Genomic DNA, 13,776 nt, shown 5'->3' on the forward strand with positions numbered 1-13,776 from the left:
AAATTGATACAATTATTATAATTTCAAAATATCAAGATTGTGCTTATATTATAAGCTTTACATTATTACTTTCATTTATAAGTTATATTTAATTTAAAATTATTAGTTCTGGTTTTTTTTTATTCAAACGTTTTTTTCCCCCCTAAAAAATAGATATTCTATTTTTTTAGGGTGTTCCCAAACATGGTCTAACATGAACCAATAAATGAATGAATGAAAAATCAATTTCTTTCTCTTAATAGCCGTATACTTTTATGTTAGTGGAGCCCCAAACCTGAGTTAGTAACATCCTAAGGTATCCTTATCATTAACAATTTATCATTATCTTGATGATGTTCCTAAAGACTAGGAGCAGCATCTTCACGTGACTATTTATGGTGAATCATTTGAAAGTACACTGCACCTATCTTCTTAATTCCTCTGCCAATTCATCAACATGCACTTTCCAGTCCCACATGCTTGTCAGACTTATACCTGAGGATATATATTTGGATAATACATACTAATCTTTTAATTTGTCTTTTTAATAAATGTAACTAACTCGGGCTCATTTTTCTTTTATATTATTAACTTGTGGGTGATATTCAATCATATTTTAGTGGTATTGTGTTTTACTTTACTATGGATTTATTATGCTGGGAATTAGTTATAATGGACATGTTAAGCATAATTGTGTTTTTGAATAATATAGTTATATTATACTTGTTCTTATACTGGAAAATGTGATATTGTAGGCTTCAAGAATGTTGATGTGCGATCATTTACACCCGCCGGATCCATATAACCAAATTGTTGAGACACAGTTACGCGAGAGTGGATTTTATTATGTATCCCAAGTTGGAGTTATTAAAGGCCAGTCAGCAATGATTAATGCTCTGATTGAGAGATGGCGGCCCGAGACTCATACTTTTCATTTTCCGGTTGGTGAGTGCGCCGTGACCTTGGAGGATGTGGCGGTAATTCTCGGTCTGCCAACAAATGGTCTTCCGGTTACAGGTCCGACCATGAGTAGCTCTTAGGCATTGGAAGCCGAGTGCTTGCACCAATTTGGAATTGCACCCAGCAAGAATGACTGTAAAGGGAGCTTTATAAAATTAACGTGGTTTAGGAGTGTGAGAGATCGTATAGTGTTGAATGATGACGTGCACATGCAGATGTATGTAAAGTGTCACATAATGTCGTTATTTGGGAAAATTCCGTTTGCAGATAAGTCGGGTGCAGCGGTACACTGGAAATTTTTACCTTTGCTCCGCAACTTCGGTGGGATCATACAGTTTAGTTGGGGTTCAGCATGCTTGGCACACTTGTATAGATCATTGTGTAGGACAACTCGTGTCGACTGCAAGGAGATGGACGGTCCACTGACACTGTTGGTCAGTTGGGCTTGGATCCGGCTACCATTTCTAGCGCCGATTCCCGGCAACCCCCGAGTGTTTCCAATTGCAAATAGGTAATTTTGATTAAAGTATGCATTGAAAGAATTCATAGAAATTGTATTCTGTTTATGGTAAGATAAGTTAACAAATGAATTGTCCGTCTGCAGGTGGCATAACTGGGACCGTCAAAACTATGCCTACCGATATAAAACGCTTGCGCACTACAGGAGGTTGTTGGATGATCTACAAGAATGACAGGTATTTTGTAAAATACAAGTACCTTATGTAACTTCTTAAGTGAATTAATTGTTGTGTAATCACCTGACATGGTTCGATGTGTCCAATTTGTTTGGCAGGCTTATGGCATTGGATACATCGACCCAGACGTAATTCCTTTAGCCATCCGTCATAATTCGGTTATCTGGAGTGCCACAGTGCCACTTATTACTTTTGAATGCATCGAGTGGCATGCAACTGATAGAGTCAGGAGGTAATTTGGATTGACACAGGGTGTTTCTAGTGAAGAGCGGGATCTAGGTGCATCACACGGCGAAGTTCTAACTGGGCCTAAGAATCAAGATTGGGCCGATACGCACTCTGGGTGGGTGATGCAGTGGACCAATCGATATAGTCACACTCTATCTGAAGACTTGGAGCATTTACATTTTCCGTTGGAAATTTACATGCATTGGTACCGAGATGCATACGGTGACCACTTGCAACTATCGAATCTTGTATTTGAAGAGAATCCAGAAGGTCCTCCACCACCACCACCACCGGCACCGGAACCGGAACCGGTAGCCGTACCTCCACCACCACCGCCACCGGAACCGCCACAAGAGGGGGTTGAGTATTTTGCACCATATGTTCCTGACACGCATCCATCTGATTATTACTCAGCGTCAGTCCCGGCACATCAACAGTTTTGGGGTGGTCCACAGTTTGATTATGGAGAGTAACATTCATTCACTCAGCTGCTTGGTTTCATGGCATCGGGGTCGCACCACTCACATTCAAGTAATTACGTTGACATTCCTATCGACCATCAAGCACATTTGGGTGGTATTACTCTAGCTAGGATGTCATTGGATTTGAGATCTCGGGTTCACACTTCATCTGATAATTCTGGTGCCAGAATGTCTGTTGACTCGAGCAGAAGTGCTGAAGCGGTGGGAGGGATCATACAAAGTGGAAACCCTAGACGTATTCCGATGACTCTGATTCATGAGAGTAATAGAGCAGTTCATGATGAGACTCATAACTACCTAGTAGACCATCCAGAGGATGCGGATGATGATGAGGATGAGGATGATGATGAAGATGGGGATGAGGATGAGGATGAGGGTGATGATGAGGATGACGATGCTGCTGACGAGGATCCAGCGCCTAGTGCAGGTAACATAAACTGTTAGTAATGATTTAGGGCTTGAATTTCTATTAGTCATGGTGAACTTGTACTTATATTTGTATTTGTATTCCGGAATGAACTTGTATTTGTATATGTTGTGTTTTCATAGGTACGGCCACAAGTGAAAAAGGTAAAGGTTACAACCTTAGAGCTGATCCTCCACGTCGGAGTGCAAATCGGTATACACCATCCGCTTTTAACAGGATTGCAAAGAAGTGCAGAAAGTTATACAAAGATATGAAGTGAGCACTGAGGAAGTGAAGTTGTAACTATTTAGTTGTTGAGAATGTTAAGTAGGTTCTTACTACTATTTAAGAAATAATGTGTACTATTTACTTATTGAGTGTGTTAAGTAGGTAGTTATTGTTGACTATGTTAATTTGGTTATTAGTATTTACTTATTGAGTCTGTTAACCAGTTTGTTATTGTTGACTATGTTAGTTTGGATATTATTATTTATGTATTGAGTATGTTACATAGGTTGTTATTACTTTTTGCGTATCGAATATGCTAATTACGTTGTTAATCAGGTTTGAAATGAATACAAGCATAGGTTGGTCAATTCAAATGTCAATGTCGTACATAAAAGTAAATCCAAACGAAATGTAAAAAAAGGTAACTACCCCTATTCGGTTGGACCTGCACTCGGTCCACCAGTTTGACGACATCTACTGCGGCTGTGGCCCTCCGCACCACATTGCTTGCATTGCCTCGGGCGACGCAACATACGAGTGTCCATCTCATTCAAGAAGCGGGTCATCTTTGGCCGGCCTTTGGCTACCCATCTGAGGAACGGGTTTTCAACGAATCTAGGTCCATGATAAGCAGGCCACGTTGCCGGATTTCTCAGTGGTCGAAACCTAGCCCTGTATACTCGGCGAACTTGGTCCATCTTGTAAACGTCATTAACGTACACTTGCCAATCCAACCTCTGATTTGCACAACACGCAAGCACGTGTCGACACGGAATTCGATCAACCTGGAATTCACCACAGTCACACCGATGGTGGCGCAGGTCAACTGCATACTCAATCCCACTAGGCATCTCGCGTACTTCGAAGACTTCATTTTCTCTATCAAAACAGCTAACCTGTATGTTACCTGCTGCTCGTTGATTTGCATGCAGCTTGGTTGTAGCCTTCTCAGAGAACACAAGTCCAGCATTGATTCGGGCTTCAGCCTCGGCTCTTTTTCTAGTGAACAACTCATTCAGTCTGTAAAATGTAGCCTTAACAAGTGCAGTGACTGGGAGATTGCGTGCACCCTTTAAGACGGAGTTGATACATTCCACAAGATTGGTGGTCATATGACCCCATCGGTAACCACCATCAAATGCCAAAGCATACTGCTCACGAGGGATACGATCAAGCCAGTTGGTGTAAGCCTCACCCCGTTCCTTTAATCGTTCATAGTGCATCTGGTACTCCCTGGTCGTCCTCGAGTATCCTATGAAAAACATTCAGTCAAGTATGTCAACCATTCTATTTGATCGTACTTACGATAAATTCAAAGTTCATTCTATTCAAACTTACCAATGTTGACGATAAGCTTCTGCAGGTAAGGTGCCTTGAACTTCCTCAAGAAGTTGGACTCAATATGCCGAATACAAAACATATGGAAAGCTCTAGGAGGAGACCACGCCCCATTACTTCGTTCAATAGCTGACCTAATCGAATCATGTCGATCAGAGATAAGTCCAACACCATCACGTGTCACCACATGTTGACGCAGGTTGCTCAGAAAAAAGTGCCATGCATCAGAAGTCTCTCCCTCCACTATCGCAAATGCAATAGGCACGATGTTGTTATTACCATCTTGTGAGACTGCAACCAATAAACAACCCTTGTATTTTCCATACAAATGAGTCCCGTCCACTTGCACCACTGGCTTGCAGTGTCTGAAGGCCCTTATACAGGGGTAATAACTCCAGAAGACTCTATGTAGAACACGTATATCAGGAACTAAATCATCCCCCTGGTAAGCTGGCATTGTTTCAAAGTGAACTACTGCTGATGGCTCTTTGTGGCACATGGCCTCAAACCATATCGGCAAAGCTTCATACGATGCTTCCCAACTTCCGAAAATTGATTCGACCGCTTGCTGCTTTGCTAACCAAGCCTTGCGATAACTGATGGTGTAGTTAAACTTTGACTGGATATCAGCAATTACTGATTTCACCTTTATAGACGGGTCAACCTCTACCAACGGCTTTATTGCTTCTGCAATTGTCTTGGAATCCAGCTTCGAATGGTCTTGAGAAATAGTAGACCTGGTACAAGTATTACTTCCATTGTACCTCCTTATCTCCCAACAGTACTTCTTTTGCATTTTAGTTACCCTGATCAACCAGTCACAACCATTCCCATATTCTGTACATTTTGCATAGAATGTCGTCAGTTCCGACTCATATACCCAATAGTCCACACCTCTCCGGATGGTGTAATCTTTCATTGCCTTGATTACTGCCTCCCTTGAACTGAATTCCATCCCCACTGTGAACTCACCATCCGCCACAATAGGAGGGGCTGCATACAGCAAAAGTAATAAATGCTTCATTATGTACTCAGTAACAAGTCTTTTATTACAACTCAATTAATAAACACACTTTACTATGTAAGATTGTTATAGTCTTATTTTTTGCTATTCCATCTACGTAAACAACAACTAAATATCATTCACAACAAAGAACTATTAATTAATAAAAAAATCAAACGCTATGGTCACAAATGCCTGGTCACATATCACATACATTACTCATCTAACTTATCGATCTGCTACTTCAGAGATTCACATAGCCACCTAGGTTTACGCACCTGGATTCATATATTGCAGAAACTCCGGTGCGTGCATAGCCTCCAAATCCAACGACCGCATGAAAGAAGGCTCCTGAAACGGATGCGGGTTTGCTAGTGCATTTGCAACTTCCGCCACATCTGCGTTCATGGCGCCGCCAGCTTCTTCTTCGTCCTTACCTGGACCGACGATCTCATAGTTACTTTCAAATTCATCTTTGCTTTCACTATTATAATCTTCCAATTCAATGTTACGGTTCGCTTCAGATTGCTCAAACTCAATATATAACTCGATGCACGACATTCGGTTGCGATTTTCCATGTACACTGAAAACATTTCCTGCATACTCGCTTCGTCCATCACATACTTGGTCTGAAATTGAACAAACCCACCAAATACAGATAAAGGATACCTGTACAAAATACACGATATTCTCCTACATCTTCGAGAATCTATCTTCTCACAAATCACACCTTTTAACTCCTCAAATGACAACGTAAACGGAATAACAACATCAACCGGATTCTCACACACAAATTGAACTCCCTCATATGTTTGTAATAAGATATTTCCGTAATAATAAATCTTCAATACAACTCTATCATCCATAACACTAACTATTCTCAACCTCACAGAAATTTTTTTTACAGAAATAAGGGAGAAGAATCAGAGAAGAGAAGAGAGGAGAAGAGGATGAACATTAGCTGACGAGGAAGAAATGGGGCTTCTGTGATACCACCATCCGCTTTTTGTATGGACAAACGGCAAATCGGAGGGACCGACCGCTGCACCCCAAATCGGTGGGTTCGATTGGTGCGCCCCGACTAAAATAAAATTCTCTGCCTCCAGTAATCGGTGGGACCGATTACTGCACTCTTTGCTCATGTCTTCCAGCACCCACAAATCGGTGGCACCGATTTAATACCCTTTAGCCTCTACCTTGCACAAATCGGTGGCACCGATTTCACACCCATCAACCTCTCCCTCCCACAAATCGGTGGGACCGATTCCTCGCAGCTTCAAATCGGTGCCCCTGATTTCTTCCCCCAAAATTCCAAAAAAGCAACGCCGTCATAACAGTGTAAATCACCCTTAATCATCATATCCCAGCATAACTCACACCCCCCAAATCATATCTAAAAAAATCAGCCAAAAAAAAAACGTCAATGATATTTTGTTTGAAGTCATATTTTTAAAATGGAGGATGGAAAAACATATAACATTTTTCTGTAGTTATTAAAAATCTCCACAACGGTGTTAAACACAGATTTTTGACTATTTTGGTAGATTATACCGATTTCGGCCCAATATTAAAAATAAAAAACCCACTAACTCATGCTCAAACTTACACTTTTTAATTTTAATATGGAGGGAGAAATGGTGCAGGATGGCGTTATGGAATGCATGGGTGCTTTACGCAGATGTGGTGTCAGGATCAAAGAAATCGAACGATCCGATTTAAGGCTAGATAATCGAACGGTGCGAATTAAGAGGCACAAATCGGATCGTCCGATTTGCGTCCTCCCAACTACGTGTCGTGCATGTGTTGTCCCCCACAGCGGTGCCCCTTATACCAACCTGCCCTCTTTTCTAAATGGACTCTTTTCTATCCACTCAGCCACTATTTTTTCTCTTCTTCTTCTTCTTCACCACTTTAATTTCTTCTTCTTCTTCGGTTAAAAAAAATTACAATGCCAAAGAAACAAAAATGTAAAGATATTGATCGTTCTAAACTTTATATTATCAATTATCTCTGTCATTCTGATTATGTAAGTTTGTTTTTTAAATTTTTTTATATTTTAAAATTATTATTATCATTGTTAGAAATTTAAGAATATATGTTTAAATAATAGTTAAAAATATATATGTTTAGATTTAGTTAGTGAATATTTTAATCAATAATAATGTTTGAATTAGACTAATATGATAGATTAGTAAAAAATATATATTTAGAATTTTTTAATTAAATTTTAATAAAAAAATTAAAAATGTGAATATTATATTAAATTAGAATAGAGCTCATTAAAACGAAAATTTTGACACAAATTTTAAAAAATTTGGTCTAAGATTGGACCGAAGGGTGACCGAGCACGTATAAATTCTCGGGAATGGTAACCCTCGTTCAGTAAAGTTATATATAAATGTATGAATTATGAATGAAATGAGAAAAAGCTATGCATAGACTCATGAGAATGCGCGACGGGGGACAGTCCAAGGGTTTTGGACTTGTCGGGTTGGCTTGATAACCGACAGATGAGCCTCATCATCCATAGGACAGGCATACATCATGTGCATTTTGTTTGTTTGTTTGCTATGCATTACTTAGGAATGCCTAACTGAATATATTATGTTAATTGCTATATTTGCTACTTGCACTACTTGTCTCCTACCTATGCTTGCAAATTATCTGTTTGTCTGTCTTTGCAAACTCACCGGAGATAGATGAACGGAAGAAAGGGGGACATGTTTAGTGTTAAGATGAAGTTTAAGCTGAGTTTAGATTTTCCTAGATAACTACTCTTTTTATGGTTTCTGTTTAGTACTTTAAGCTTTGTAATCTGAGTGTCGGCGTTCTATGATTGCCTTTGGCATTCCCAATACCTTATATCTTATATGCGTGACATCTTTACCATGCTGAGAACCTCCGGTTCTCACCCCATACTGTGTTGTTGTTTTTCAGATGCAGGTCGAGAGGCTCCTTAGTAGACGTCTGGACTTCTGTAGCGGAGCGGTTTCTGGGTTTTTTTTTTATGTATAGTTTATGTTTATATATGTACTTAACTCTCCGAACAACTACTTTATTTTGTACCTCTTAGAGATTTATGGAGAATTAGAGTTTATCTTTGTATTTTGAATTTTGGGGTATGTATATATGTATGTAAATATTCTTCGGTCAGCTTTAGCTTTACAGGCTACGTTAGGAGCTTGTTATTTTGTATTTTTGGCCCCCCTATTCCCACTTTCGGTTTGTTTATACCTTTGATCTTTAGTTTTTTTTGCACGCAAGTAATCCAGTCTTCTGAACGTTGCGCTTTTTATTTTGCAATTTTGAATTATCTGTTTTTCAAGGCTCCTAGTATACTATCTCCTTTTCACTATTATTATTATATATATTTTATTTTAGAGGTCGTAATGCCACACCACCTCTATTTTACGACTTAAGCTTATTCTAGAGTTTAGTAAACTGGATTTAGTAAAGTCAATTTTTTTGGTATTTTTAATAATTAATAATTATTGTTAGATACTTAATTAACATATTTTGTGTAGTTAAATTTAGAAATTTTTTAATAATGATAGCTAAATAATTAATAAATTAATTGTATTTATGCATGCATGCAAGTTACTAAATTAGCTAAACCTATGGTAAGTTTAGCATTAGTCTAATAAATTAATTACTATTATTAGAAAATTATTAAGAAATCAATACTAACATAAATAAATATTCATATGTCGAAGCAATATTCACAATATTAATATTTATTTTAATATTAATATAAAAAATCAATACTCACTACATTAATATTAATATAAAAAAATTTACATCAATTTATTATCTCAATTTTAACAAAATAAAAACATAAACACATAAATAAATACTAATTAATATTTAACTAAATCAATAACTAACTAAAAAAATTATTATCTTAAATTTAACTAAATAAACACATAAAATAATGTTAATTAAGTATATTTTCACATGTCACGTAACTATTTGGTCCATCGATCAATATAAATTATTACAAAATTCTAATCCTTCGTATAAATATAGGCAATTACGTACCTGCATTCATATATTTCGGGAACTCCGGGACATGCATGGTTTCCAAATCCAAAACTCGCATGAAAGATGGCTCCTCAAACGGATGTTCGTTTGCGAGTATATTTGCCACGTCTGTCACATTTACATCCATAGTGTCGTTACCTTCATCTTCGTCTCCGTTTGGACCAACAATTTCGTAATTGCTTTCAAACTCTTTCTCATTGTCACTATTGTAATCTTCTCGTTTAATATTTCGGTCGGCTTCAGATTGTTCGAACTCAAGATATCTGAGCGCGACTTTCAATGTACATTGAAAACATCTCTTGCATGCTCGCTTCATCAATTATATATTTGGTTTGAAATTGAACAAATCCACTAGATACCGATATAGGATACCTTTCAGAATCTATTTTCTCACAAATCACACCTTTTAGTTCTCGAATGAGATTGTGAATGGAATAACAATATCTAGCGGATTTTTACAAATAAATTTTACTTCTTTATATGTTTGTAACAAAATCTGACTAAAATAATATACTTTTAATAGGACTCTATCATCCATTTTTCTCACTCACATGAATATGAACTTCACTGTCAATTTTTTTTACCTCATACGAAATGATAGAGATAGATCTAGGTGGAGGAGCTGAGGGAAGAAGAAGAAGAGGAGGAGATCTGGTAACTTGTATACGACTTACACACATTTATGTATAGAGGAGTGTTAGGGGGCCAACAACTTTTGTGTTTTGTAACCATCAATTGGCCATCAATAGTATTTTTAATGGTATGAGATTACATCTAATGGTGGGAGATCACTCACTTTTCTTTTGATGGTTAAGTGTTGGCCACAAAACACAAAAGTTGCTGATCCCTAGACTTTCTCTTATGTATATATATATATAACAAATCGAACCCAACGATTTGTATTGACTGATTTAAATAAAATATATAATAATCAAACCAGATGATTCGATTTGATTTTTTCGAAATAAAAAAAATTAAATCTGTATTGATATCAGACAGTTCCATTAGATACACCAAAATTTAAAACTTTTTCTCCTACACAAATCAAATTGTTCGATTTGTGGACCTAATTTTTTAATAAAAAAATTGGATGGTTCGCTTTCTTCATCCCAAAAAAATTTGTCCTACATTCATGTCTAATATTTTTATTTTTTATAACTACACATAACACAGTCAAACTTTGTATATCCAACAAAATGAGCCTCAAAATTACATCATTAACTTGAAAAAAAATATCATAAATATTATTAGTATTATTAATATTTTATACGAAGTTGATAATAAAAAAATTGTTAGATAATAATTTATTAAAATTTATTAAATTATCTAACGATTTTCAACTATTAACTTTAAATTATATATATCGATATATTTATTATTTATCTATTATTCATTTATTGAAACGAATATCTTATTCAAATGACATGTCAACTTAAATTACAATAACGGACAAATTATTACAATAATATGAGTGAAACCTCTTGGGATGACTTTTATGGGACACACACAACTCATTTACATTATCTGTCTCTATAAAGAATGTCCAAAAACACTGCTGTTGTTGTAATCTCAGTTAGTCACATCATAAAATTCATCTATCTAACTCTTCCCATTATTGCACTCAATCAACCCAAGCTAATAAGCAACACAAATAATAGGGTTTCCTTCCAGCCTGGGACCTTTCTTTTCTCTCATTTCATCACAAAACTCCAACCCCATTGAAGTAACATGTCCCCCAAAGACTCCTTAATTCACAATCTTCCACAAATTGGCCTCCATTTGTGTCAACCCCATTGGTCTATCAATGCATCTAAGCCTCTCTAAGTGGCTCAAATTCAACATTGTTATTCAATTAGATTGATGGAGTGATGGACAATTACCAAAAGGCCCACAAGATTAGTTTTGAATGTACTTAGGATCTTATCTTATGCTTTAAAGATAAGATATGGGAGCGTTTGCTTGGCAAATCTTTCCCTTAACAGTGAGACATTAATTTTTGACAAAATCATGAGTCACATGCTTCCAATGTGGATCTCACGTGAAGTTTCACAAAGTTTGTGTAAAAAACAAGCCTTGAGTTGTGTGTCTCTCACTTGAATTGCTTCAATGAAGCAAAGTTAAGAGAGGCCCCATAGGTTTGAAGGGATAATGATGTGTGGTTATTAGTCACTGTTTTAGATAAGACTCACTTTTTTGGGGGGGCATATAATTAGTATTAAGTACTATAAACCTGTTATTAAGAATTTGACTATTTCCAAGCTAAAAGCTAAAATGTTTTGAAACTGGATTTGAAAAGAGATAAAGAGAGAGCACGTGCATTGGCTTGGAATATATGTACATTGTACAAGTGGAGCCTTTATATTGGATAAGGGCAATTGCAAAGTCTTGATGTATATGTTTACTCATGCCACATAGATTTTTTCCCCTTCAATAAATTGTGATGCTTGTGAAGTGAGTTTGAAGGCACTAAAACACTGCATGCTTTTGCATACTTCAATTGGAGACTCATAGTACATAATGGGAAAGTTTGGTAGAAGAAGGATTGAGAAGTGGAGGAGAATTATAAGGCAACAAAGGGGGAAAATTATTATAATGAAGATGTGTATCTGTATGCTTATTAATTGGCATGATGAGAATTCTTAGGCAGAAGCACTTACTTTAACTTTTGGCTTTGTTAAATCAGCTTTATATGTGATTACCCCTTTTCTTTTTTTATGAACTCTTGTATACTAGCATTCATATACAATGAGAATGTGTATTAACATATATATTTGGAATCACCCCTACCCTCAGAACAAATCTGTTTCTGTGTTTTTTTTTGTTGTTTTTGTTGTCTTCAAAAGATATATACCTAAGGTAAAATAATATGGTCAAACATATGTGTTGATCATAGTTCCTTACTAGTGCTCTGTTTCATTCATATCCCAAATGTATTTGAAATACTCATCTTAGTATAAACTAGTGTTAATCTCTTTCTTAAGTGTATAATTAAAAACTCAAATGTAGCTTTTAATTTTCTTTAAGATATGTCATGTTGGATCATTTGCTATTAAATTGACTATCGTAACATTATATTGAGTGAAAGTCGTACTATTTATTTTTCTTCTCGGTTCGTATAGTAAAAATGTTAATTTATTTTCTATTTTCAATAACTAAAATTGACCAGATATCAAATTTATCAATTAAAAGGATAAAATTTCCTTAATTTAAAAATTTGACATGAAGATTTGTGATTTAACTAATTTTTTTGTTCATTTGATCTAAGTCTATACTTAAAAGGAAAATTCCTCATTCTTAATTTAGCCACAAATCTCTCACTCCAACGGTCAAACCCTTATTTCCTTTTTCTTGATGCCCTTTTTTTGTATGTTTTCATTTTTTGCTTTCAGGCTTTTTTCTTGTAATTTTGTAAAAAAAGAAAAAACAGAAATAAAAAACAAGAAAGCAAACACAGATCCTATGTCTGAAGCAAAATCCTGGTTGTACAATGTGTATGATATCTTTATCTATCTGAGTGAGACACAGAATTGGCATGCTGAAGTTGAGGCACAAAATGGACATGTAGTACATATATAGTAATAGAGACAATAAAATATAGGGAGATATTTAGAGAGACAGGGTTGGCCATTCCAATTAATTAGGATATGATGAGTTTTATAGCAATCTAAGTCCTTTTCAGGGGAGGGGAGGGGGGGACAATATGAGAAAGAGACGGACAAGGCATCTATAAATTTTACTAGGAGAAGCCATCAGTGTCATTCATCATCATCCACTCACTAGGAAGGAAGTTTCACACTTTCTCCACAACCATTTGGAAGGCTTCACTTGCTGGAGCAGAAACTAAGACATATCATTTGGAGATAGATGCACACTTGCACAGTGATTATTCTGAGGTGGGAGAGAAGCAATTATGAACAAAAGGTAAGATCATAATTCATACTTAATATGGGATCAATTTTGAGTTTATGCATGGTTATGTGTTATCTGATATTTCCATACAAAGTTTATTAGCTTTTTCCTTTTTACATCTCTTTTGGTTTCTCCTGCATGTTAATTATTTTGCTTTCTTTGTTTGTTTTCCTCTGATTTTTTTTTCCTTTTTTTATTTCTTTCTTCCTTAGCTTTTTTGGCCAACTTTTGATATGGTAAGCTTTCTTTTTATTCAACGAGAAAACTTTTGATCAATATCTATAGAGAAATATGCAGGTAGTCCATTTTATTATATAAAAAAACAATTTTCCTTACTCCAAAAAAATATATAGTATAGATTTTTTCCCTTTCCTTTTTCTCCATTTAAAAAAAGAAACTTTTATACATAAAGCGTAAAATTTACCTAGCACTAATATTTTAGATACTCATCTCCTATCTGATCAGTATATCTACCGGATATACCATAATAAATATTTTATGGGATA

General features: G+C 36.0%; 1 protein-coding gene across 1 annotated transcript; it reads right to left on the minus strand.

The window, feature by feature from the left end:
- On the minus strand, positions 3,410-9,488 carry LOC107635881. The gene is made up of 5 exons (XM_016339435.1): positions 9,359-9,488; positions 6,503-6,617; positions 5,598-5,989; positions 4,317-5,309; positions 3,410-4,230 (listed from the first exon to the last, which is right to left on the minus strand). Exons 1-5 carry the CDS (start codon positions 9,486-9,488, stop codon positions 3,410-3,412), a joined length of 2,451 nt encoding a protein of 816 aa, XP_016194921.1.

Source organism: Arachis ipaensis, chromosome B04 (assembly GCF_000816755.2).
Source record: "Arachis ipaensis cultivar K30076 chromosome B04, Araip1.1, whole genome shotgun sequence".
Taxonomy (NCBI): Eukaryota; Viridiplantae; Streptophyta; class Magnoliopsida; order Fabales; family Fabaceae; genus Arachis; species Arachis ipaensis.

Bases quoted from the DNA above. Each gene is read 5' to 3' on its own strand.
- LOC107635881 (XM_016339435.1), bottom strand. From the start codon at position 9,488: ATGGATGTAAATGTGACAGACGTGGCAAATATACTCGCAAACGAACAT. The intron at 5,990-6,502 runs GTATTAAATCGG...TATTTTGTACAG, and splicing joins TGCAAGGTAGAGGCTAAAGG to GTATCCTTTATCTGTATTTG. The intron at 4,231-4,316 runs GTAAGTTTGAAT...TGTTTTTCATAG, and splicing joins GAAGCTTATCGTCAACATTG to GATACTCGAGGACGACCAGG.